We start from the raw sequence: 23,850 nt of genomic DNA on the forward strand, positions 1-23,850 counted from the left end.
GCTAGGCCAGAACTGAAGGGTCCACTTACATCATAAGTGGGTCTATTTTGGCTGGGCGAGACAGGAATTCCGGTCCGGAGCTGGATCAAGTATTTACCGGGACTTCGAGAGCCCCGCTAAAAAGTTTCTGGACCCACCTTTCTTTCACAGTGGAGCATTGCCTTTTTTTTTGTTTGGCAGAGCTTCGCATTTGACTGGTGATGGCTTCGAATTGAGCGACTCTCTGCGACCAACTCGAGGCGACGCAGCCAACCCCTCTCTACAGAATGGTGTCCAAACTACAGATACACACTCCCTATGTGTTGACCACCCTTGCCGCCCCCTTCGCCGACTCCCAGGGCACCGGTCGCCATGTTGCAGGCGAGGTTTTTGGACAGAAGCAAGGACTCAAGCGCAAGAAACGGTCAGAGCTTGCCGTAGCCATTGACGGCGTCGCTGTCACTATCTACGATGTCAGACACCTTTGGCAACACCTCTAGACTACATGTATGCTGACTTCAAGTCCAGGTTCTCTCCTCCCAGCAGGTCATATCTCACGATGTCTCGACAGAATCAGTCTTCACATGCCCCCCCTACTCGCTCAGATGGAGACCGTCTTCCGGGAAGAGCGCTTCTCGATACACATATGTTTCAGCTACCACGTCCAAGGAGAAACAGATCACACTGTTCAAGGAGGAAATTTCTACGTCCCAGGCCACAGCAGTGTCAAGCTTGTCGCATACGCCTCGAACCAAGACACCCATCGTCCATCTTTGCGCCGGCGCAGCTCATACTTCTCCACACTCGGTACCGGGCGATGAGCTCCCAAACCACGAAATAATTGCCGTGGCTTCCGACGGCACCATCATTGGCCTTGATGGGGAAACGCTTGACGAGAAGTGGTCAACTGCGCCTACCGTGCTTGTTCAAGGGCTTGCTTCTGGTTCGGGATCGCATCTTCAGGTTGACTTTGTCCAGGCCACCACCGCGGCTGATGTTGTCGATGGCCTGTTTGGTGGTAAGAACGAGCTGTTTGGCGTTTTCAAGGAAAATGTGAGCCGCGATGGGTTCAATCCGGATATCCTCCTCATCATCACGTCGTCCAAAACGCCCGAGAACGTCACCCAGCAAAATCTGCACGTTCTTGCTCTTCCGTCGGGGAGACAGGCGCAGTCGATCTTTGTCACTCGGCTCCCAAGTTTCCCGGCTTCGACCGAATATCAGCTCGATGCGAGATCCGGCACACTGCAGACCTTGGCCAACGGGCTACTCTCCAGTTACACCTTCAGCTCCGGCAGTCCGCGCCTTGAGACTAAGCTACAGATCTCCGGCATGAGCTCGTTTCTTCGAATCTCCAAGACGTCTGTCCTCGCCGCTACGCCCGAGTCCTTTTCCATCTACAACCCCATCTTTCGCTCTCTCCAAGCTGCCACCCCTGCCAACTCCGAAGGTGATTGTCAACTCATTTCCTACTTTGGCGCCCGGGAAATTGCGGTTGGCTTGCACGGATCAAGCCTCATTGCCGTACAGGTTGAGGCGCCCAAGAACCGCAACACGAAGCGTCGTGCAGAGGGACTATTGACGGATGCGATTCGCCGCGGATTACCTCGTGAACAATCCGAAACAAAACGAGCTCGTGCAGAGCACCACTCTTCGGCAGTTCTTGAACAAGCCCTGCCCGGCGTGCTATCTGAAACCATGTCTGCTGAATGGAGAAATGGCGTGGCCAACGCGGAGGAGCTTCTTGCCGCCGAAGATTTGCGTGCCTGGGAAGAGTTCCTCGCCAGTATTTTCAAAGTTCAAACCAAGCCGATCGAAGCTCAGGAAGCTGGCTCTGCTGCTACAAATGGCATCGTCGCCAGTCCTCAGCTACCAGAATGGATCTGGCCCTCTTCCAGAGCCGAATATGCGCATGTCGACAGGCGCTGGATATTTTACGCCATCAGCAAAGTGTTTGCGTGGAATCAGCCGGCTGCCGACTCGGAGGAGCCTAGATTGTCTTGCCCACTTGCGGCGAGCAGTGTTCTTAACTATCTGGTAGATGCTGGCCACTTGTCCACCTCCAATGTCAAATCAGCCTTCAAGGATGAGACGTGCGAGTTGGACAATGTCGACGATATTATTGGAGCGGAGCTGCCTCCCCTTCTTGCTCAAGTCGACCCCACGATGGCGTTACTCCTTGAGTACTTGTCAGGAACTCAGCTTGGCCCCACAGAGCTTGTTTCCGCTGTCAAGTTGCTTCTCCACAGCCTGGACGTGGATGAAACCCCGTCCAGTTCGGAACAGAAACGTCTGAAGGGCGCCGCCGAAAAGAGTGCTGATGAGGATAATGACGCCATCAAGATGGAACTCGACAAGGCTGAAGAGGAACTCCAGATCACCGAGGTGCATCTGAGTGGGCACCGTTTCCGAGGACTCGGTGTGGCATTTAGCAAGTTGGTTGCTTGCCCAGCAGTGAGCACTGTCCAGAGCCTTCGGCGTCTGTTCAAGCCCGAGCAGATCATCGGGCTACTTAATGTGTTGCGGGCCGAACTCATCAAAGATGGCTGGACGTCGGATTATCGGGAGGAAATCGAGGCGCCCCCAGACGGAAGCCTGCAGCTCATCGCGGATCTTATGACCAGATGCATAGACGCGGTCGGCCTGGGCGGTTGGATGGCGTTTGACGGTGTGCTCGCTAACTCGGCCAGCCACGAAGATGCGGCTGACTACTTTGGGCGGTTCAATCACGAAATCGACTCCGCCTTGCAAGGCATTCACGACGCTATCTATCTGCAGAGCATGCTGGCCGAGGCCACCAGGTACGCAAAGAGGGCCCGTCGGGCGCTTTTGGACGCCGGCAAGGGAATGCCCACAACGGTGCAGTTCACAGAGCAGCTGCCGGTAGGGCTCAAGACAGATGCCAGGATATCTATGGAAAGGATCAGGTCAGGCGGAGAAATTGTCCAGCGCAGCAGCCGAGATATTGGCCAGGCCATCAGCCGGAGGAGGGCCGTTTACTCGGTGCAGCGGATACCGGAGGAGCTGTTGTTGGGCGTGAGGGGATCACGCGAAACCGTTGTGCAGGAAGCCAAGTAATTAGAAGTGAGAATGTCTTGGACCTTGTGTCCTACAAGTTCAGATACCCAAATGTTAATGGTTGTGTAACAAGTCAAGCTCAACACGGCCTTTCTTCCTTGCATCTCTACGATACATGGTGCGTGACAACTGATGACCTCGCCCGGTCTCTCTACTGACACCGAAGCGGTACATACAAGAACGTCACCGAGGGAGGGATCTTAGCCTCATGGTACGATGTACGATCGGGGACCTCATCTGCCAGTGTGAGACGAGAGAAATGTTGCCTTGAAGATGCGAAAACACCCAGCTCAAACAGCACCGCATGCCACATATCTCTTGCCGTTCTGCTGCAACTGTCCTCCGGTCGTGAGAGGGACCGATTTGCCTCGAGGCTCGAGTTGTTCGTTAACGTGGTTCCACCAGCTCGCCCAGGAGCGTCAATCTTGGCTTCAGAGAAAAAAGAGTCAAAAGAGCCGCCTTGGTCTTGGTTCTAGTTCGTTCCTGAGAGATCAGTAGAATGCGGGGAGGAGTCGGCGTCATCTCGGTTTTAGGCCTGTGTCCTTGTCCATCGTGACTGGACCTGCCTCTACAATTCCCCAGCACAGCCCAAGCTCCAACGGTTCGGCGTTTCCAGAACAGGCAGTGTCTCGGTCTTCATTTGGATGTCATAGGTACCTTGGCGGATATCTTGACAACGGGACTTTTAGAGCTTTTCACCACGCAAAAGCAGACAGCAAACAGGACCCCCCAGCATGTATAGAGATGTAAATATCTTGGTGATCTTTGTTTCAAAAACGGCATGCTAAAAGCTTGGCTTTTGGTACGTTTGCAATGTCTTGCATCTCGGTCGCATGTTTGCGGCACTGGGTCACCCATGCTCGGCAGCTCCCACCTGGAATATTGGCCACAGTGGCGCAGCCTGCAACCCTACTAAAGCGGTTGGACGTCATCGCCGAGTTTCTCCTTTATCCCTTTCCAACTCTCGTTATTGGCCAGCCCTGTCCTATCAGACAAGAGACGTCACCTTAAAGCTCGTGTCTCGTGTCTCTCCTACCCACCACACCACCTCTGGTCTCGCCGGCAGATTCGCAAGGCCGTCTGGAACTTCCAAGCCTTCCAACCTGGAAACTGGAAACTGAAAACTGCAAGCCATGCTCTGACACCTGCGTTTTCAACGAGACCACCACAAAACTACACTCGCCTACTGGTGATGTGACAAGATTCTGACGCACCCAGCCTTGGTCGACTGTGTTCACTGGGTGGACAACATGTATTTGCAGACGGCTAGTTGCTGCTTGATATCGCCCCGGGCGAAAGAGGCGACTTGCAACCATATGCTCGTGATGCTATACTCCGCGCCGCATTCTGATACCGACCTACGTGTTAGGATGATTGCCTCAACAAGAACCGAATTGCTTGGTAACCCTCGGGCATGCTAACATTAGAACGTTTGGGCAGCAGTAGTGTTGATTTCTCTGCTGCGTACCGCCGCTAGTGCCGCGATTCGATGACATATATGTATCTGGTTCCAGAAAGCACCCCTCCCACATGCTCGTTGGGTGATCACTCGTGCCTCATTCGTCAGCAAACAACGGGGCGGGCACCCAGCGAAGGAACAGACGCCCCAGGTCATGATGGCCTCTGCTTAGCACCTCCGGGCCATCTCCTTATCCGTTACACAGCCCGCTCCATTGGTTCCTCAGATCAGTCTCTCTTTACTCATCTCTTCTACTTGCAGCAGCCCAATCATCTCGACTGTGCTTGCTTCCACCATTCCAGCCTGAGCATCTTGTTGTCAAACACATCGAGTGCCTAAAAGCTCTCCAGCTCCCCAGCTCCCACCATTCCCGCCTCCCATCCGTACTCAAGACACATCACCAAGCTTTTCGAGATCCCCCGAGACCAAAAACAAAGACCTGTCTTTTCTGGACCAAAAAGCCTCCACGACCCCCTTCCAGAGGGGTGTTGATCTTGTCAAGAACAGTAGACCCCAAGCTGGCATTTCTTTTTTTGGGCTTCCCAACCCGACCCTACCTCGATGACGGTTGCGAACGACCGCGTGTTGCGCGTCGAGTCGGTCGATGCCCTTGCACAACAGTTGTATCGCCGTTCTCGGACTGCTGGCCCGGATTTCAGTAAACTGAGCAAGGCTGTTGGCAGTCTCCAAAGGGTCCTCAAGCACCTACGCGACGAGGTCCAGGACGCCGACTCCCTTCTCAACCAACCGGGATCGTCCAATCATGACAGTCCAAATGGCGTCTATCATGAGGAGCTGACCAGGCTCGTCCAGGAGAGCGACTACACCATCAAGCAGGTGAACACGATTATCGAAAAATATGGTGGTGCCAGCGCTGTCTCGAATGGCATGGGAGCCGAGAGCCGGGATTCCTCCAGGACCCCTGATGAAGACCCAACCGACAAGGCACTCAAGATTGACCTAGTCAGGGAGCGCGTGGTCTCCCAAAAGGCCAAACTTGTCAACTTTCTGGACATGGTGCAGCTACACAACCCATCAAAGGTGCATCATTCGCTGGTGAAATTAGACAACAACTCGCAGATGGAAGACATCAAGAACAAGGTGGATATCGTTGCCAACCGCTTGTTTCAAAAAAGACGAGGTTCACCAGTGGGAGAGCACCAAGAAGAGCTGTGGCAAGAGTTCAAGACTGAGCTCGAAAACGAGGGATTCTCGTCAGACGTCCTCCGCAACAACAAGGTATGTTTGGGCTTGCACGTCAAGTCATAACCCAAGTTTTTGAAGCCTGGACTCACACGGTCAACAGGAAGTCCTTCGGGCATACATACGCGAGCTCGAATCGCACAAAGCCCCTCAGGACGGAACACCCCCTTCTGTTCGCGGACTGCTCGAATGGGGCACCCAACCGCCAATGGGAGAGCAGGGTGCTTCCTCATCCTACCCAGTGCCCAACCCGGACCCAAGACCCAACCATGGTGATGCCCCCATTAGTAACGAGGGACGACGACGGATCCCGACCTCGGACACAGAGAAAACCCTTCAAGTCCATCGACATTTACAACCTCCTGCCATCTCTAACCATTCATCACATCTCAGCTATGACTACTGCACATCATCTGAACCCTCCGACTCCGAGTCCAACCCTGTTTCTCAAACGACCTTGATATCAACGCGAGATATTCTCACCCTTGACTTGTACGAAGCTAACAAGATGCCTGGACGCCTGGGCTCACGCGGCCCACCACCCAACTACAACCTGTCTCCTGGAACATCGCCAGGAAATCGGTATTTGCCTCCTGGGGTTCAGCCGCTGCAGATCCCTGGAGCAGATGCCATCTCTTACGATGGCCAGTACTCGAGGCCTCCTCGATACGCTTCGCCATCCTCTCAGTTCCCGCCCCCTTACACCAGAGCCTTGTCCCCAAGTTCATCGACCGTGACACCACCGCCTCCCTACACCAGCCAAGTGTCGCTCTCGGTCCCTCCTGCCGGGAATGATCTTTCTTATCACCAACATCGGCAGCAACAAGCTCGGCAGCACAGTAACCTAGCCCCCGATGGTCGAGGCAAACAGATCCCACTGGACGCGACCTGGACCAGAATCAAGCGCAGCCTTGTATCGCCTGTCGTTCTCGAGAGAGCTGGTGTGCGTTACGAGGCCAGACCGACCTTTGTTGCAGTCCTTGGCAAGCTGTCCCCCGAGCAAATTGCCGAGTATGCCAGACAGACTGCCGAAGTCCGAAACGCAAGAGGCCCATCCAATGCTCCAAGCGAGATCTATGAACCCCCCAACCGAGCACGCCCTCGAGGATACCCCGAGGGACGAAGGATGCGTGGAGGCGGAGGTGGAAGAATTCGGAGCAACAACAACCCACCCCAACCGGCACACTGGGATGATGGCGATTCCTCCGACGATCAACGTGATTACCGCCAGGAGGCGGCACGCACCAAATACATACCCAGAGGCTACACCCCCGATAAATACCGCCCCGAAGACAAGGGTGCAAGAGCCCACCCCATCATTATCTCGCCCCCTGATAGCGGCTACGGCGAAGGCAGTAGGGTCTCACCCTCGGCCACTGTTGAGCCGAAGCCGATCTTGAAACAGAACCACGTCCGGTTCAACGATGGACCGAGGGACATCTCTCCCGGCTATTACACAGATCGTTCCCACCGCGAAAAGGGTCGACGCCGTTCTGAGCGGGACAACCAAGACCGAGATGACAGAGCCAGGGATGACCGGTCCGGTGATCGGGACAGTCGAGCTCGCGAGCAGCGTGAACGGGAGCGGGAGCGGGAACGGGAACGGGAACGTGAAAGAGAGAGGGACCGGCCTCGCAGAGGTAGTTCCCGCGACAGGAGAGGGAGGGAGGGGGAGGGGAGAGGGAGAGGGAGAGGGAGAGGGAACGCGAGCGGGAACGAGACCGGGAGCGGGAGCGCCGCAACCGCCAATACACCGACAGGGATAGAGATAGGGATCGGTACAGCCGAGAGAACAGTAATGGCAACCGGTACAGAGACAGGTCGAGGGAAGATGATAGGTCGGCTTTGAGGAAGAGCCACTGGAAGGAGACGGCGGGGGCGATTGGGGTGGGAGGGGCGGCTGCTACGCTGCTGAGTGTTTTGACGGATGCTGTTCAGTATTTGTGAGGAGGACTTGGAGATATACCTATTTTAATCTTGCTTTTTTTGGGAGGAATTCTTGTGATGAAAATGAAACGATTTGGGAGGTGGATATTAAGGGGAGGGATTTAAAAATCCGGGGGTGATTTCACGGAGGTTGTTGACATTGCTTGTTTATGATTTTCCTTTGTTCATAACGTTGGTTTTGTGATGATTTAGATTTTGATAGATACCTCTGGTGGGATGGCCAGAGGGCTGAGGAACTGCTTCGGAAGTAGCGGGGGACAACTGCGAAGTCAGGAGGATACTCATCAGGGAAAAGGATAAAGTGTGGCAAGCAAATGGGAGGACATCTGGAAAGAAACAGGGCACCAAAGATACCCATTTATTTTAGTTTTATGTTTACTCAACAATAATACACCTACAAGTCTGTGTTTCGCATCACAAACATCCCTCACAATCTGCTTGTTCTTCTAACCACCCTGAAAAGCGTATTAGATGTCCTTTGAGGTTCGTTGGGGATCTCATGTTGATCATCTCATTAATGCTGGCTTTATCTGCTATATACCCTGCTTTTGGCCTTCCCCAACACAAAACCACGTTTCCCAATCCTACCATCGTGTAGCCCAACGTATCTCTATACATAATCTCACATACATGAGAGCCTGACCTTCCTTCCAAGCCCGACATAAACTCCATAACCTGCTTGCTGTGCCTAGCAATATCACAAGAAATGAAACAATCAAGATACCTTGTCTACCTTCTCCTCGCAGTCCTCCTCTGCGGCAGAGCCCCAGCCCCAGCCCCAGCACTCGAAGCGTTATTGGAAGGCCCATAACCACCCAAATCGCCAATCGTGACAAAGCCTTGCCCTGCCGTCAACTTCCCACCCCCCTCCACAGTGCTCCCCGTCAGTTTACCAAGCAACGCCGCCTTTGCCTTTCTCGACTGCGGATCCTCAAAATGGAGCTGCGAGCTCGACACAAGCGGTCCCTGTGATTTGTCCTTGTCCCCGAGCGAGCCATTTTCTGCATCCTTCTGCTCGGAGCTGCTAGCTGCCGATAGGTTGGACACGGCCGACACATTGGAGATGGCCCTGCCCAAGATCTCTCTCTTGCGTCTCTTGGCTTGGGGCTGCTGCCTGTCACCTTCCATAGAGGATAACCGGTCAGCCGTGAGTCCGGCACTCTCTGACCCGGCGGCGATGACTGTGCTGGTTGTCCTCTTGAGAAGGGCGGATGTTAGCTTTTCTGACAGAGCGATACGCTCCTGTTCTGCACGCATTGCCCGCAACTTTTCTGCGTTGTCTTTGCGTGCTTCCACCTCGGGTATAGAATGGAGGGGAGAGGCCGCGTCTGCTGATTGCCCGACATCGCCATCGGTGGCCTCAGAATCGGCCACTTCGGAGCGTGTGCGGCTAAGGGGTTTGTGAGTTTCTGGTGCCTGTCCGGATCGCGAAGAAGCCGAGGAGGAGGAAGAGGGCCTATTCAGACAGTTGGGTAAGGCTTCCGAGATAGGCGCTCTGGGTGTCTCATTGGAAGGGGTTTTGGTAGATTCGCTGGGAGCATGGTGAGTGGGTGCTGTTTCAAAGTGCGTATTGACCGTCGTCAAGAAGGAGTCTTCTGGCGCCATTCTCTTTTTAGGCGGTTTAGCGACTGTGTCCGTCTTCTCAGGGGCAAAAGCTGACGCATCGATATCTGAGCGACGTGTAGGCTTGGTCGTGGCAGTTGACTTGGACAACAAGTCCTTGTCTACCGTGTCTCTTGCTGCTTGCTTGGGCTTCTGCCTGCCCTTCGTGGCCTCGGGAGGCTCATGTGCCATGGTGTGCTTTGGGCCCTGCAAATCCTGCTGCTTTAGCTCTGGAAATAGGAAGTCCCGGATAGGAACAATAGAGCCCGTAGATATGCATTTCCACAACCAACCGGCATTCACAACAGGTATTTTCCACTCCAACGCAAGCTTCAACTTCTGCGGCCTGATCCCAGAGAGCGTCGGGCAGACTAATATGGAGATATCGGCAGTGAATCGCTCTTCGTATCTCGCCCCCAATTGCCTGATGGACTTGTCCATCTGGTTGAGGTCGACGCCAGTGAAGTTGGACGTGCAGATGGAGAGCTTCTCAAAACCCGGAATGGGAAATGTTGGGAATGGACGCCCGATGACATGGTCTGTTGGGTGGAAAAAGCGCTTGTTGTGGAGGCATTTCTCAATATAAAATTCGGTAATGATGCTGACGTTCTCGGGGAATTTTGGCTGTATCTCGGGAGGAGAGTCCTGCGGTATAATAAAGAATCGATGTGCCATCTGAGCACCAGATGCCGAGGAAACTTCTTCTAGAGAATGGCATATCACGCCCCCCAAAGAGGCCACAGTGTTGAGAAGCATCTCGGTCTTTTTGGCCGAGAACCCCTGGATGAAGAAGCAACATGAGGCGAACACGCCGCTTTCATCGGGGCGACCGAAAGGCGAGAGCTTTGAGCCTTGGGTGTCCATTGACTTCGTGGGATTTGGGCCTGAAAGTGATGGTTGTGTGACATGCTGAAAAGACGCTGAGGGAGCAGGTTGTTGCGGGGCGGTCTCGAAAGGTTCGGCGGTCTCGGGCTGTGGTGGCTTGCCCATGCCTAAAATGTCCCCCCAAAGGTTATCTCTCTGACTATTAAGCTTCATACTGGCAGTCTTGCGCAGCTTTCGCTTTCCATCCTCCTGGGCGGCGGCATTTTCTCTCAACCGCTTTCCCATAGCAGCGTGCTGTGCCCGTTCCTTGTTCCAAGCACCGACACCCCTTTCTTCCGGAGGTAACACAGGGTCGTAGTACCTCTCATCCAAGATCATGCCTCGTTCGACACTGTCTCTGACCCACTCGACCGACACGGTCTGTTGGCCCCATCTCTTGGAGGCGTAATATTTCTTGCCTTCGGGTTTCTGGGCAATCAGGTGCGTGACGTCCTTGACGAGATCGCCAGTGTAGCGCCCGCCGTTGGCTTCGATCAAATTTGCGATTTCCTGACGGGCGGCGGGGTCCTCGATGCCAGTTGTGCAACAGAGAAGCTGGCCGCGGGGGTGGTTTGGGTCCATAGTTCCTCCATCCCTCTCGAAGGCGCGCATCTGCCATTGTTTTTCCAGGGCGGCAAAGTCGATCTCGGCATCCCTCACCCAGAGATCCCGGACGGCCTCGACCCAGGCAGTAGCCATGGGCTTGATGTCGGGGCGCTCTCTGGCGACATGGCGGTACTTTGCGGTGTCGTAGTTTCCGACGATCAGATGTGTGCATTCGGGGGTGAGGTCATACTTGTGGAGACCTCCCAGTTCGATCGTTTTCGAGGCGATGTCTTCCTACGGTTGGGGAGCTCTGGTTAGCTGGAACACGGCGCGGTAATGGGTTGGTTGAGGTGAGGTTTTAGTTACCCTGAGGTCGGGCGGGATGCTGGTGCAGCAGATGACAACGCCCCGGAAAGGTTGAGCTGGGTCGAAGCCGGCCTCCATTGGATCTTTGTGTTTACCCGGCGAGCATGAGCATGAGGCTGCGTGAACGACGACAGAATATCTGACGGACAGCGGGAATGCGGACAGTCGCGTCGCGTGGGCAGCTGACATGTGGGGCACTTTAACATGTTGCTGCTGGCTGATGCGGGAGGATCGAAGAATCATAACAGGGGTTAGGGTTAAGCTACTATACATCTTTTCTCTTAACTCCTACAAGTTGCTTCCTCTCTCTCCTGATCTTGAAACCAGTCATGATAACTCTATGTTGATCCTTGGTGGTAAAATCGATGGTCACTTCCTCCCCGTCCCAGTTGATCTTGCCCGCCCGACACTCTTCCTCGGTAGCCCAGAGGAACCGCACATGCTCCTGAGGGTCAAGTGTCACCACCGGTCTCTCAGATATGCTTGGGGTTTGCACCTCTGCCTCGAATGTCATCTTCTCTACAGTTCTCCCACTTCGCGTTAGAAACACATCTTTTGATACCAGCTCGACCGCATGTATCATGAGAAGCCCGCTCTCCTCCCACAATTCCCTCGCCAGCCCATGCAAGACAGTCTCATCTTCAACGTCACAAGCACCGCCGGGAATCTCCCATTTGAGTGGCATCGAGTCGTCTGGGGCGCGCTGGATGAGCAGGATGTGGTCATCGTGCGAAAATACCAGGGCACCGGTTGCTAGGTGTTTGAGGAGCGGCACATGAGGCCAACGGACCTCGAGGAGGTCGCCAACTGTAACATTGTAGGCGGAGAGGTTTGGTGAAAATGTGAAGGTGAAGCCTGATGGAGGAGGTGGTGGTGGCATACTAGCTGATGTGAAGGAGAAGAGGTAAGTTTATAGGTAACAGAGAAAGATGTTGCTTCCAGGCCCCTTTTCAGTTGAGCCCCACCCTCACCGCCCAAGTCCTCCACAAGGCAACAAGGCAAGGCATATAAGGCACCGATGCATATCACTTCAAGGCAGCAAAGCACATGCTTCTTTTTACATATTGCTCCGTGCTTACTCTGCCCATGCATCGTGAGGAAATCTCATTTTCAGTTTGCTGAGTAATGCACAAGCACCATGGGCTTAGCTTTCTCCTGAACCCCTCGGAGAAGTGATTGCTGGACTTGATCTCACATCGGTATACGAACCTGAAATCGACAGCTTCATGTAGGTCACACAGCACCGATTAGTCACGACCAAATCTTGGCTGCTTGTGAAAGACATATAAAAGTTACCCAGTGAGGCAATATCTGGCTGGAGCACTCACTCGTCTGCTCAGTGACACTTACCTTGGAAAACTCACGATTCACCTTCCCGTGACGCAATGTCTTCGCTACCACTGTCAATGAAGACTCTTCTCCAACTGTCGCCTCATTCTCCTTCCCTTACCCTGACCACCTCACCGCTGCCCGTACCTTCTCACCCTTCTGACGTGCTCATCAAAGTATACACTACCGCGCCCTGCAAAGGCGAGCTCACCTGGGCTGCCGCATTCCCAGATGTGATCCCCTCCACCAAAACCCCCGTGCCCTCTCAAGATCTCGCAGGTGTCATTGTCTCCTTGCCCCCCGCATACACCGGAGGGTTCAAGCCAGGGGACAAAGTCTACTGCCGAATTGAGGCGACCCGTCCCGGTGCGGCCCGCGAATACGCACTTGCCCGTCTTTCAGAGCTGGCAATGATACCAAAGAATTTGGGATGGATCCGGGCAGCTGCAACGCCCTTGAGCTCGTTGACCGCTTGGCAAGCCTTGTTTACACATGGTGGCCTGAATAAAGAAGGCCTTCTTGAAGGAAAAAATCCTGCGAGAGAGGAGAACGCAAAAAAACGAGTGCTCATTACGGGGGCGACTGGTGGTGTTGGCAGTTGGGCGGTACAGCTTGCTGCTCTGGCGGGATGCGAAGTGGTAGGGCTCTGCGGACCGAATAAAATTGCCCACGTGAAGGAATTGGGAGCAAGTGAGGTGGTGAACTATAAGGAAACTTCTCTTCGGCAATGGGCGTCGCCTGAAAGGGAGGTTGACGTCGTTTTGGACATGGTTGGAGGGAAGACGTTGGAGGGCTGTTGGTTCGCTATCAAAGATCAGGGCAAGATGGTCAGTATTTGCGCTCCTCCTGAAAGTGCTAGGCCAAGCCATCTTGTTGGAAAGGAGGGCGTGAACAGCAATTTCTTCATCGTTGAGCCTCTTGGGGAAGACTTGACAGAGATTGGACAACTGATCGAGGCAGGCAAAGTCAGGCCGACGGTGGATAGCGTTTGGTCGTTTGAGGAGTACGGGGCGGCCTTTGAGAGGTTGGAGAGCGGGCAGACGACGGGAAAAGTTGTCCTTCGAGTTGCTGACTTTGACGAGTGACTGATAACATGGCTGTGTACGGAGTAGGTAGTGTAGCTATGTATTGTGAATGATCAGTGCAATGTGGGAATGTTTCCGGTTTGATGTTTTGTGGGGTGTGCAGGGAGCAGGGATGTGATTGGCCCAGGCCTTGTCCCCTGAGACGTTGGGGGTTTGCAGACCCCTGTCTCCAAGAAACCTTATTCAGAGACGCAGGGTCCTCGCTGCGACATGATCCTCTCAAGTGTTTGATCACCCTCATTGTCACAGCTCGAGAGATCCGACTGCCACTGACAGCCATCAAGAGCACCATGGCATTGACCAACTCGGCATTCTCGCCCTGTCTCCGTCAAGCGCGAGTCCTCCGTCGGCCATCAATTGCTCACTGAGCCTCACCACCAGCCTCATGTTGAGGCTAGAGTGTAGCTGTTGTGTAGCTACAGGCCCCTGGTCCTCGACACCTCCTGATCTTCTTCCAGAGAGAGAGCTCCCATGTGCGTGTCCACCCAGAAAGTTGTGGGATGAGACATTACAACCGCACAGGGTCGTACCGAGCGTACTCGCACACAGATACCCTTTCCCCAGCTCTCTTCTTGTTTCACACCACCTAATTCTCCTTTGCCATTTACCTTGGTTTCTACTCGACACTGACCACTGTGTGGTGCTTTGTTGCTTTTCTCCTGCCTTTCCTTTCCTTTCCTTTCTTTCTCTTTTGCCTTGTTGTGTCTCTAAGAAGCCAATCTTTCTTTCTGTTTTGTTTCTTGCCCTAGGCGTATTGGTGCGGTCCAGAGCCGCCGGCGAGCTTGGGAACTTGGTCTCGATACCTTCTTTTGGTACCTTCATTTCTGTGTTTTTATACCTCTTTTTCTCGCGGAACCGGCCGGCCGTTTTTATAGTCACATACCCCTCTGGAATTCGCCTGGTGTGTCAACCTCGATATCGTTGCCGATGCAGACGCCGTCGTGGTAGTCCGCCGACACCATACTTGCCAGCAATGGCATTTTCCTTGCTCCTTTCCGCATCCGTATTGCTCCTCTCCTCAACTTTTAGCGGCCATGCGGTAGCTTCCTCCTTGCCATTCACAAACACCACGATACCACCAACAAATGTCTCGGCATCGCACACACATGCCCCGATAAAGCTCATAAACTCGTCGGTAATAGCGCATGACGACGGCTGCGTTCATCTGCCCATCGTTCACTCAACCAATGCCAACCACTTTTCCAAGAAGCGTGGTGTTCAGCTCCAGTTAGCTAACCGGTCTGACATCGCGTACTACGCCCAACGTACATACATCCTGTGTTCTGTGAGGTGACCGTCGTGAAGCTAACAAGTCTCTAGTGAGCATTGGTACACCACCACAGCCGGTTTTCGTGCAGTTGGATACAGGATCATTTGAGCTGTGGGTGAATCCAGATTGTACCACCGTCCAGGGCGCCGACGCAGCATTCTGCCAGCAAGTCGGCCGGTACGATGGCAATACATCTTCGACAGCCAAATCGCTGGGGACCACCAAGACGTTGAAGTATGGCATCGGTACTGCCAACATCACGTATTTTGAAGACACCATCACTCTTGCCGGGACAGCCACCGCCCTGCAGGCCGTCCAGTTTGGCGTGGCCACCGCAACAGAAGATACTTTCTCGGGTATTCTGGGTATTGGGTATGGGAAGGGCATTGCCACCAAATACAAAAACTTTGTCGATCAGCTTGTTGCCCAGAACGCTATCAGAGCAAAGGCATACACCCTCGCGCTGGGTAGTAAAGAGGAGAAGGAAGGAGTCATTGTGTTTGGTGGTGTTGACCCCTCGAAATTCGCCGGTCCCTTGGCCAAGCTGCCCATTATTGATGCCAACAACTCACCGGACCAAGTGCCTCGTTTCTGGGTCGACATGAATTCGATTGCTATCACGCCACCCAACAACGATACAAAAGTGTATGAGGGCAGCAAGATGCCCGTGTTCCTGGACTCCGGGTCGACAATGACACTGCTTCCACCCGATCTTGCAGCGACGATTGCGAAGGACTTTGGGGCGGACAAAGAGGATGACAACGGGTTTTACCGCATCGATTGCGGTTTGACATCCATGAACGGAACCCTGGACTTCTCCTTCAATGGACTCAAGATCAGAGTCCCGTACAAGGAGATGATCAGAGAGGTACCCAGCAACCCGCCTGCGTGCTTCTTGGGCATTACACCAAGCAAGAAGTTTACCCTTTTGGGGGACACATTTCTACGGTCTGCTTATGGTATGTTTTCTGTCCGCCACAGTGTTATACACGGTCACACTAATGGGGTGAGACAGTCGTGTTCGACCTCGAGACAGACTCTATTTGGATGACGCAAGCTACAAGCTGCGGTTCCACCCCTGCGGCACTTGGTAGCGTTAACGATCTGTCCATGGTGGTGGGCGCGTGCGGTTTGACAGCTGAACCAGCAGTGACCGTTTCGAGTGCTGGCGGCACAACGGCGACCCCAGGTGTTGGTGTTAGTGGTGGTGGTACTGGATCGGATACGAACGGGGCCTCTGCGACAGTCTCCACGGTTGTGGTGCCTGAATCGCCACCAGGTGCAACCTCGACAGCAGGGTCACCAGTTACTTCATCAAGTTCAAGATGTCATCCGATGGCGGTCGCTGCCATGGCTTTTGCCCTCTTGGCCCTGGCGAACATGGGTTGAGAAAATAACCCGTCGAATTTTTGTATATACCCTTTCAACTGTGCTTACTAGAAGGGCGCCTGGCTGATGAAGGAGCCATGGCGCCGATTTAATGACATGATACCTACTGGTCTGTCTACGTCCACGTGTTTCATCAAGTATCCAGTAGAAATGGCCAGGCCTCACCGAGTCACATCTGCTGTACGGATACACATATACCTTGGAAGAGAGTTATTAGGCTTTGAAAGATACCTAATTTACAGGCTCGAGGGTATAATAAAGTGAATAGGATCACATCATAAGACATAAGATTCTTAGTCTACATGCTCTATTACACTCCATCATTAACACGCCTCCTCATTCTTCCCTACAGTGTAAAGTATCAACATCCGCGTCCTTAGACCTAACGCCTCCTTCCAGGCCTTGGTTCATACAAGGGGATTCCCCTGTATGAGCAGTACCTTACATGACTTGGATCTGGTTGGGGCAGCGATTCATCATCCCAGTTAATCACCTTTCTCTTCCGGCTTCTTTTTGGGCTCTCATCTTGCTTCTCTCCAACTGTATCCATATTCACATCGCCCTCCCGCTCCTGCCCATGCCCCACCCCATCATCATTCCCACCCCCGTCAGCCTCGGAGACGTCTTTCATCTCAGCGTCCCTGTTATCACCAGCGTCCCTGTTATCATCACCATCTTCACCCGAGCCGTCACCATCATCAGCAATACCACCTTCCGCATGCTCGTAACTCGCCCGCCGACCGGTCAACACGCCCAAAACCCACACCCTCGCCTCCCCAATCTTCTCCACCACTTCATCCCTTCTCTTCTCCGCCTCAGACATCTTCTCCTCCGCGTTGACAACCCTTCTCTCGGCAGCAGCAACGCGTCTATCCACCCTCGACGTTCCCTCCCTCGGACCTGACCGTGTCGGATACTCCCGCTCCGTAGCCCTCGCCGCACTCGCTTCCGCTCTCTTTTGCGCGCGGTTCTTCCTCTGTTTTTCCTCGCCCACAGCAGAGGAACATTCCCCGACATGATCCTCACATAGTCTCAGGTGCAGGTGTAACAACCCTTGCTTTGGTTCATCATCTGGGTTTGCGTCGGGGAGGAGCCAAGGGAGGGAGACAGGCGTGAACAAGTCTTGTATCTTGGCCAGCCGCTCGCCGTATCTCGAAATTATCCAGCAGTTGCCCTGGCAGGATTCCTGGGTGAGCTTTTGGTGGATCTGGGCGGTGTAGAGCGTCGAGGGGTGAAGACAATGGGCGCAGGGAGGCCGAGGGTCGCGGGCCCCAGGCGCGGCGGAGGACTGGTAAGTGAGGGGTTTGCTATTGGGATGGAGGGTGGTTGGACGCTGGGATGGTGGGTGATCTTGTTCGTCCACGGAGAAGGGGCGCGAGGAGAGGAAGTGTGGTCGTTCGCAAGCGCAGCACTGGATGCCTGCTGGGGTGAGCCGATTGGGGATCAGGTTCACGCCAGAAAGGGTGCAAATTGGATTCGAAAACTTGTTGAGAAGGATGCAAGACAGAATCATCGGTTTTTTGCAGTTCCAACATGTCGATGGTTGCAGCTTGGGTACCTTGTTCTTCTCAGGCTTGTGTGACGCTTTCTGCTTTGTTGGCTTCCAGTCTTTAATGTTTGGAATATCCTCATAGTCAGAAGACGAGCTCTCAAGATAGGAGGAGAGGATTTCTTGCTGGCGAACAGGTTGTACAAGAATCGGGGGTGATATTAGAGGGTTGAGATGGAGCTCGTAGGCGTTGCAAAGTGTTTGACAATTGCAAGACTGACATTGCCACCGACGGGGAAGAACTATTTCGTGTGCGCCGAGGGATATGATGGGTGGAGGTGGGCGTCCTAGAGGTTGGCTGAACCCTGGGATGCCAGATATGGCCAGAATACACCTGTCCGCCATGTTGCCTGGGTAGGTATGCCAAAGTCAGGTTGTGGATGAAATTTGTGAAGAGGGTTGGTGGCGTTAGGTCTTCTGTCGTGGTCGTGGTTGAAGAAGGACAACGTGGGAATTCTGGAGTTTCAGTACACAAATTTACTTCCATCCTTGGGTGCCTACCTGCCGGCTTTGAATACGGGGCGGCGACAATGGCAGCGCTGCTAGGTGCTCCGCTCCATCGTCGTCTCGACGGAAGACCTGGTGACATCCAGCCACCATTCGTAACCTACCACAATAGGTAGCTGATAGACTTATAGACAAGGTCTTTGACAGTTCTCCATTGTTCAGTGGCAGCAGGGATCAATTATATTTGTTATTAGTGGGGACATCACAATATCTTTGAAGAAAAATGGGATAGCAGTTTCAATGATAGACCCCTACTGTTTCGACATGTAAGCCATTTGTGAGTGTAGTTGCTTCTGAGACTTTTCCATCGCGTGTACATGTAGAAACTAAAAGCTAAGACCATGTGTACCGTGGTATATTGTGAAATGGCGATGTTTGCTTTGAGACTAAACATATATCAGGTTCAATCCCTATTTGCCTTCTGACCCTACTACTCAGGTGTGGAACACATTCATGAGTATCAGCATTGCCAATTGACAATCCTCGTTTTAGTTCTCTTCATCTCCCGTTCCTGATTGTCATTCTCCTCATTTCTTCGTCTTTGTCACCAACATCTAGGATCTTCATTTGAGATAGTTCTATGACACCTTGAGACTTTCTTCTCGTCTCTGGCTTTGTACGGGCCATGCCTCCACCCAGGTTCCGTGCCATCACGGCTACAGCACTTGGATATGAATCCATCTGGATATGCCACCCTGTGATAAAGAGTATCTTTGGGAGATGGGGCACTAAAGGTAGCAGTATTCCAGGCAGCGCCCTGCTCATTTAAACTCGAGAGGAGCTAAGAGTATTTGGATTAGCTGTCGAAAAGACCAACTGGATCTTTCCTTCAAGGGTTTAGAACATGAAGTCTCAACTTACCTGGATGGTAGGAGCAGGCAGATTGACCATTAGCCCCTTCATCAAACGTTTTATTGCAAAGTCCACAGATGCGAAGACTGGCATCATCGTCGTTCCTCTTTCGCTTCACACCTACACCAGCATCCGGCTGCGTGGCAACTGTAATCTTATCCTGGGGCTTATGAACCCCAACTTCACAAGGCTTTGCATCACCGTCCCCTTTGCAGCACGTCCAGATGAACCCCTCAGGATGTTCATCTTTCTCCACCAATGTCATCGGTCCCTCTCGCCACTCTTCCCATTCTTCCCATATCTCGGCGTCCTCGTTTTGCTCACACTCCCCTGGAATTGTTAACCGGACTGATGGAAGTACATAAAAATGGCTCTGATAGACATACCATCGTGGTACTTGCACTCTCCGTGCTTGTTTTCAGAGTCGAAAAATGTCTCTTCACATCGCTCACATAAATGAAATTCCGACTGGAGAGAAATTGGTGCAGCTGTTTTGACTGCTGGCTTGAAAGTCCAGCTGCATCTACTCTGCCAAGCAAAGGAATGGTGCATACTTGGTGAAGGGTAGAGAGATATTCGGTGAGGGTCTTTTGCACGTCGCCGTTCTTGCTGCATAGCACTCTGAGCGCTGCCTTGAGATGATCTAGTGGTGCATTTAGGATGTCGCTGATATTGTCGAATACAGCCATTCTGCTCGAGGTGAATCGCTTTCAACTTGGTGCTTGTTTGTAGTGTGTTGTGTGAGTATGGGGACCGGGCAAAGGGTGAACGCGTCTGGGAAATTACGAATGGCATTGCAAGATGGCCCAAGCCACCCCTAAGCACAGTGTGAACTTCTCTAGGTTTGATAGCTCTAAAAATAATTATGCTAGATTTTTTACAAGATTGTATTAGGCTCCTGCAAGGGTTACAGAGGTAGAGCCTGAGCCTAGAGATGAAGTATTTAAGTGAAACACAGCGTATCCCCTGTCCCTTTCATGTCCTCTGCTTATTGCTCTCTCCCTTCACCTTCTTATCACCCTTTGCTCTGTGAGGCCCTGTGGTACATCTAGAGACACCTCCATTAGTGTCACAGCACTCGTGAATGAACCCTCCAGGGTATGTCACCCTGTGACACGGGGTGTCTTTTGGTGTAGGTGTCCCATACTCGCACCACATTGGGGGCTTCAGCATCCAACTGCAGAGGGGCTGTTGAATATTAGCTAGCATCAGGACACTGGCACTCTAAAGACATTGAGTGTCACAAACTCACAAGTGTGATAAGTGCGAGCATCGTTTGAGTTGTTGGCATCGGTGAATGCCTGGTCGCAGCGCTCACAAATCTTCAGATCGTCATGCTCTTCTCTCTCACGCTTGACTGAGATGCCGGTTCCTTGAGCAGAGGAATGCTGAAGGTGATGAAAGCGGTGCAGAGGGCTCATGCTTTGTTCTTGCACCGTTGTTCCGTAGCTCGCCTGTCGCAACATATCCAGAGGAAGCCCTCTGGGTATTTCATTTGGTTGTCTGGAGTGTGTCATAGGTTCATAGTGATCTTCTTCATAATCATTCCAAACACTGGAATCTTCAACTACATACATTCTCCAATATAAAGCTCAGTATTAAGCTCTTAACGCGTGCTGCATTTGTCAGAGATTGCTGCTCGGGGAGGGGGGCTTACCATCATGAAACCAGCGCGCGCCATCTTTATTATCAGTTTCCAAGAATGGCTTTTTGCAATTGTGCAAAAATCGTAGCTCGGCCGATCAGTCAGGATTTTGTTCTCTGACAATGGAAAGATATTTGGCAATGGTATCGCATACTTCTTTGTTCTTGGTGCAGATAATGCGCAGAGCAGTACCTAGATGCTCTGGCGGTGCATTCAGAATGTCGTCAGGTTTCTAGGGGTTTCCCATGGTTCTTCTTAAATGACTATTGGGCGTTGGTTGTGTTTAAGTTGGCAAAGTGAACATTGCAATGTGAAGCGATAAATGCTACCCTCAGAAGTCTCGTTTGGACAAACGCGTCCGGTAGAGCTGAAGTCTGGGGTTATCTATCATGCCGGACATTTTTCCCTTTTCATTAAGCCGTTCATGGCCCGGGGCCACCGGCATCACTATCATGAGATTACAAATGAATTTGCCAAAACACTAAAACTCAGAAATGTACCTGGTCGCTATACACACTCCAAACATAGTTCATAGACACTCTTCTTGATTACTCCCGGGCCTCATCACAGCCTTTGGAATCGTCTTCTCCCTCTTATTCCGCTTCCTCATGCTCCGGCTTAGAATCCGACTTAAACCTTCCTCTCTTGGAGTTCTTGCCCTAATGTCTCCTAATTTTACAATCACGTTTTCTCGCCGGGTGTCTTTCCTATCCCTAGGCTCGTGAGCTAGCTCATCCCAGTCATACCAGACATGAGAGTCTTCATCAAGCTCTGGCAGACCCGATATATATTCTTCTGATGTCCTGGATACAGACAGTACCAATCCAAAAGCCGGCCAAGTTTGTTTGCCACAGAACACGATGTGAAGACTGGATGGTAACGTTACCTCCTATATCTCACAAAACGGTTGGATTCAGGTGCCTGATAATCTGAGTGCTCCCTCTTCCGCTTCATCTTTCTGAGAACGGCAGCCTCCATGTCTGATATCTTGCGATATATAGGCTGTGTTGGGTCCCTGGCTTGATGATGCCCAAGTGTACAGCCTGACCGGCCGCCTTCTTTGTCGCAGTAGGTGTACTTGAAGCCAGCAAGGTACAGATCCTTATTCCTCCCATCATCACGAGGACCCCCCGCATCTGAGTCCCAGTCCTCCCACTCCCCCGCTTCCCAATCGCGTTCTAGTTTGCCTTCATGAACAGAAGAAACTATTAGCAACACGGCAAGTCAAATTCGAGCGGTAGACAACTTGAAGGGCGCTTACCAGGATGATATCGGCACTCGTTTGCTTGGTGCTCTGACACAAAAAAGCTAGCCTCGCACTGTACATACTCAAGATAGTCGTGTTTGACCCTAGGCTTCGGTGCAGGGGCGGCGAGGCGAACCGGAGCCGGAGCAGGTGGGCAGCCAGAAGTAGAGGTGCGAGTGGAAGAGGAAGTATGAGTAGAAGTAAAAGTACGACTAGGGAGTAGGAACCGGAGCACGTGGAGGACCAGGGGCGGGAGTGGTCACGGGAGCTCGCAGTGGGCGTTTCTTCTGGAGATTCTGAGATGTCTGACCAGCCGAATACTGACCACCTCATCGTTATTGCACAAAGCATACACTGCATCGCGCAGATGCTCTTCCGGCGCATTGAAAAGGTAGTCCAACCTTTCCGCATGCGTAGCCATGATGAAAGAGAAGATAAAGTTGGGGAACATGGGGATGAATGCCGAAAAGATTCAGAGCTTTGAATTTTGAGCAGATATAAACATGCAAACGAAGTGCGCTCGTGGGATTGCAATTTCCCTATCTGAGCCCACCGACTTGGCAACTGTTGACACCCCTTTTTTTCTCTATTGACACCAACTCTTTGTACGTCTTCTCACTCTTTACTGATCTTCGAGACCGACCTCTTTCTTTGCCTTCTCTTTTCTGCCAAGGCTTTGTATTCGAGTAATTGATGTTTGCCATATGTACAACCTCGTGCGCTCGCAATCTTGTCGCAACACATGTGTACCGAAACCCTCCAGGCTTGTTCTCACGGTTTTCGGGAGTGTCTTGGAGACCGTTATCTTCCCAAACCCAACCTTCCCAAGTGTATGATGAATCACCCACCACAAGAGACTCTACGATCCGGTTAGTAGAGGAAACTGGAATGTTGGAAAAGGAAGTAGCCTGCCAGGATGATAGCGGCAGTCTCCATCAAGGTCATAATCTCGGACCCAAGCCTTGTTACATCGGCAACAGATATCAACTTCAAATGCATCCCCATCTTCCTCGCTCTCCTCCCCCTCCCCATCGTAGGACTGAACCGCCTCCAAAGCTTGCGTCATGCGTTCCCGGAGCTTCACATCAACCTTGCATAGTGCTTTCAGAACAGCACGAAGTTGACATTCAGGTGCCTTGGCGATCCGTTCTGCGCTCCATATCTCTTGGTATTCGCATTCACTGACCGATTCCTCTTCCGAGTCCATCGCTGGGAATGATTTGCTGAGGTTGGTTGGTTTGAGTTGAAAGTTGGGTCAACTTGAACAAACTGGTACATAGTGTCGAGTTCAATCGAATTGCACTCGAGCTATGCCCAAGAGTGTTAGTTAAATGAGCCTCATATTCATCCTGGTTTTTGTCATTATCGAGAGCCTGCCGAGGTTATTGCTAGTTTACGAAGTGAAAGTCGCAGCACCGTCTCTACAGTAAATCCTTCCTTGCACAGTGGTCGCCAACATGGAGTTTTGTGTGAGACGTTGAGGTCTGGCCCCAATCCCGGTTGACCGGAGTCACTCGGCACGACCATGTGGTGGTCGCCAGACAGTCAACGACCAGACCAGCGGTTTCGGGCGCCGTGTTACCGAGATTCGTCCCACTGCTCGGAGGCCGGGGCCACGGAGGAGTCCTTTGTCAAAAGTTGAAGTCAGGGAGGCCGGTGACACGTTGAGCCAGACACGACTGATATTTGTCAGGCAAAAGTCATGAAACACACCAAAGGACCACTTTCAGCTGCGATCATCAAATGTTGTTTCTGCGTTTCTGCGTGTTCTCCACAGCAGGCCAGGGAAGTGGCCGTTGGAATGGCTAAAAAAAGGGGGCCATGGGCGGGGTACCGTTGGATAGCTCCGGCTCTGGGAATTCCAGCATCTGGTTCCAGGTTTTCCAGAGGTGGGGCCTTTTTCAGGGGAACCACCTTTTGCCAGTTGCCGCCAA

At 52.5% G+C, this 23,850-nt stretch overlaps 8 protein-coding genes across 8 annotated transcripts; 5 read left to right on the forward strand and 3 right to left on the reverse strand.

Moving 5' to 3' along the window:
* Nucleotides 1-149: 149 nt before the first annotated feature.
* QC764_701410 (uncharacterized protein) lies at nt 150-3,647 on the forward strand. The gene is made up of 4 exons (XM_062949805.1): nt 150-452; nt 508-3,175; nt 3,237-3,405; nt 3,463-3,647. The coding sequence occupies exons 1-2, from the start codon at nt 267-269 to the stop codon at nt 3,055-3,057; spliced, it is 2,736 nt and encodes a 911-aa protein (XP_062796853.1). The 5' UTR covers nt 150-266; the 3' UTR covers nt 3,058-3,175; nt 3,237-3,405; nt 3,463-3,647.
* Nucleotides 3,648-4,120: 473 nt separating this feature from the next.
* On the forward strand, nt 4,121-8,095 carry QC764_701400 (uncharacterized protein). Its single transcript, XM_062949804.1, has 2 exons — nt 4,121-5,755; nt 5,823-8,095. The coding sequence occupies exons 1-2, from the start codon at nt 5,078-5,080 to the stop codon at nt 7,566-7,568; spliced, it is 2,424 nt and encodes an 807-aa protein (XP_062796854.1). The 5' UTR covers nt 4,121-5,077; the 3' UTR covers nt 7,569-8,095.
* A 47-nt stretch (nt 8,096-8,142) lies between these two features.
* DPB11 (protein kinase activating protein dpb11) lies at nt 8,143-12,071 on the reverse strand. Its single transcript, XM_062949803.1, has 2 exons — nt 11,045-12,071; nt 8,143-10,972 (listed from the first exon to the last, which is right to left on the reverse strand). The coding sequence occupies exons 1-2, from the start codon at nt 11,315-11,317 to the stop codon at nt 8,396-8,398; spliced, it is 2,850 nt and encodes a 949-aa protein (XP_062796855.1). The 5' UTR covers nt 11,318-12,071; the 3' UTR covers nt 8,143-8,395.
* Nucleotides 12,072-12,429: 358 nt separating this feature from the next.
* Nucleotides 12,430-13,458, forward strand: QC764_701380 (uncharacterized protein; the record flags this gene model as incomplete). The annotated part of the gene is made up of 1 exon (XM_062949802.1): nt 12,430-13,458. One exon carries the CDS (start codon nt 12,430-12,432, stop codon nt 13,456-13,458), a length of 1,029 nt encoding a protein of 342 aa, XP_062796856.1.
* Nucleotides 13,459-13,656: 198 nt separating this feature from the next.
* Nucleotides 13,657-16,298, forward strand: QC764_701370 (uncharacterized protein). Its single transcript, XM_062949801.1, has 3 exons — nt 13,657-14,723; nt 14,779-15,687; nt 15,744-16,298. The coding sequence occupies exons 1-3, from the start codon at nt 13,844-13,846 to the stop codon at nt 16,115-16,117; spliced, it is 2,163 nt and encodes a 720-aa protein (XP_062796857.1). The 5' UTR covers nt 13,657-13,843; the 3' UTR covers nt 16,118-16,298.
* Nucleotides 16,299-16,493: 195 nt separating this feature from the next.
* On the reverse strand, nt 16,494-18,011 carry QC764_701360 (uncharacterized protein; the record flags this gene model as incomplete). Its single annotated transcript, XM_062949800.1, has 2 exons — nt 16,494-16,499; nt 16,563-18,011. The coding sequence occupies 2 exons, from the start codon at nt 18,009-18,011 to the stop codon at nt 16,494-16,496; spliced, it is 1,455 nt and encodes a 484-aa protein (XP_062796858.1).
* A 3,130-nt stretch (nt 18,012-21,141) lies between these two features.
* QC764_0107400 (uncharacterized protein) lies at nt 21,142-22,337 on the reverse strand (the record flags this gene model as incomplete). The annotated part of the gene is made up of 3 exons (XM_062941127.1): nt 21,142-21,857; nt 22,053-22,128; nt 22,242-22,337. 3 exons carry the CDS (start codon nt 22,335-22,337, stop codon nt 21,553-21,555), a joined length of 477 nt encoding a protein of 158 aa, XP_062796859.1. The 3' UTR covers nt 21,142-21,552.
* Nucleotides 22,338-22,804: 467 nt separating this feature from the next.
* On the forward strand, nt 22,805-23,101 carry QC764_701350 (uncharacterized protein; the record flags this gene model as incomplete). Its single annotated transcript, XM_062949799.1, has 1 exon — nt 22,805-23,101. The coding sequence occupies one exon, from the start codon at nt 22,805-22,807 to the stop codon at nt 23,099-23,101; it is 297 nt and encodes a 98-aa protein (XP_062796860.1).
* Between the last annotated feature and the right edge of the window lie 749 nt (nt 23,102-23,850).

This window comes from Podospora pseudoanserina, assembly GCF_035222485.1.
Source record: "Podospora pseudoanserina strain CBS 124.78 chromosome 7 map unlocalized CBS124.78p_7, whole genome shotgun sequence".
Classification (NCBI taxonomy): Eukaryota; Fungi; Ascomycota; class Sordariomycetes; order Sordariales; family Podosporaceae; genus Podospora; species Podospora pseudoanserina.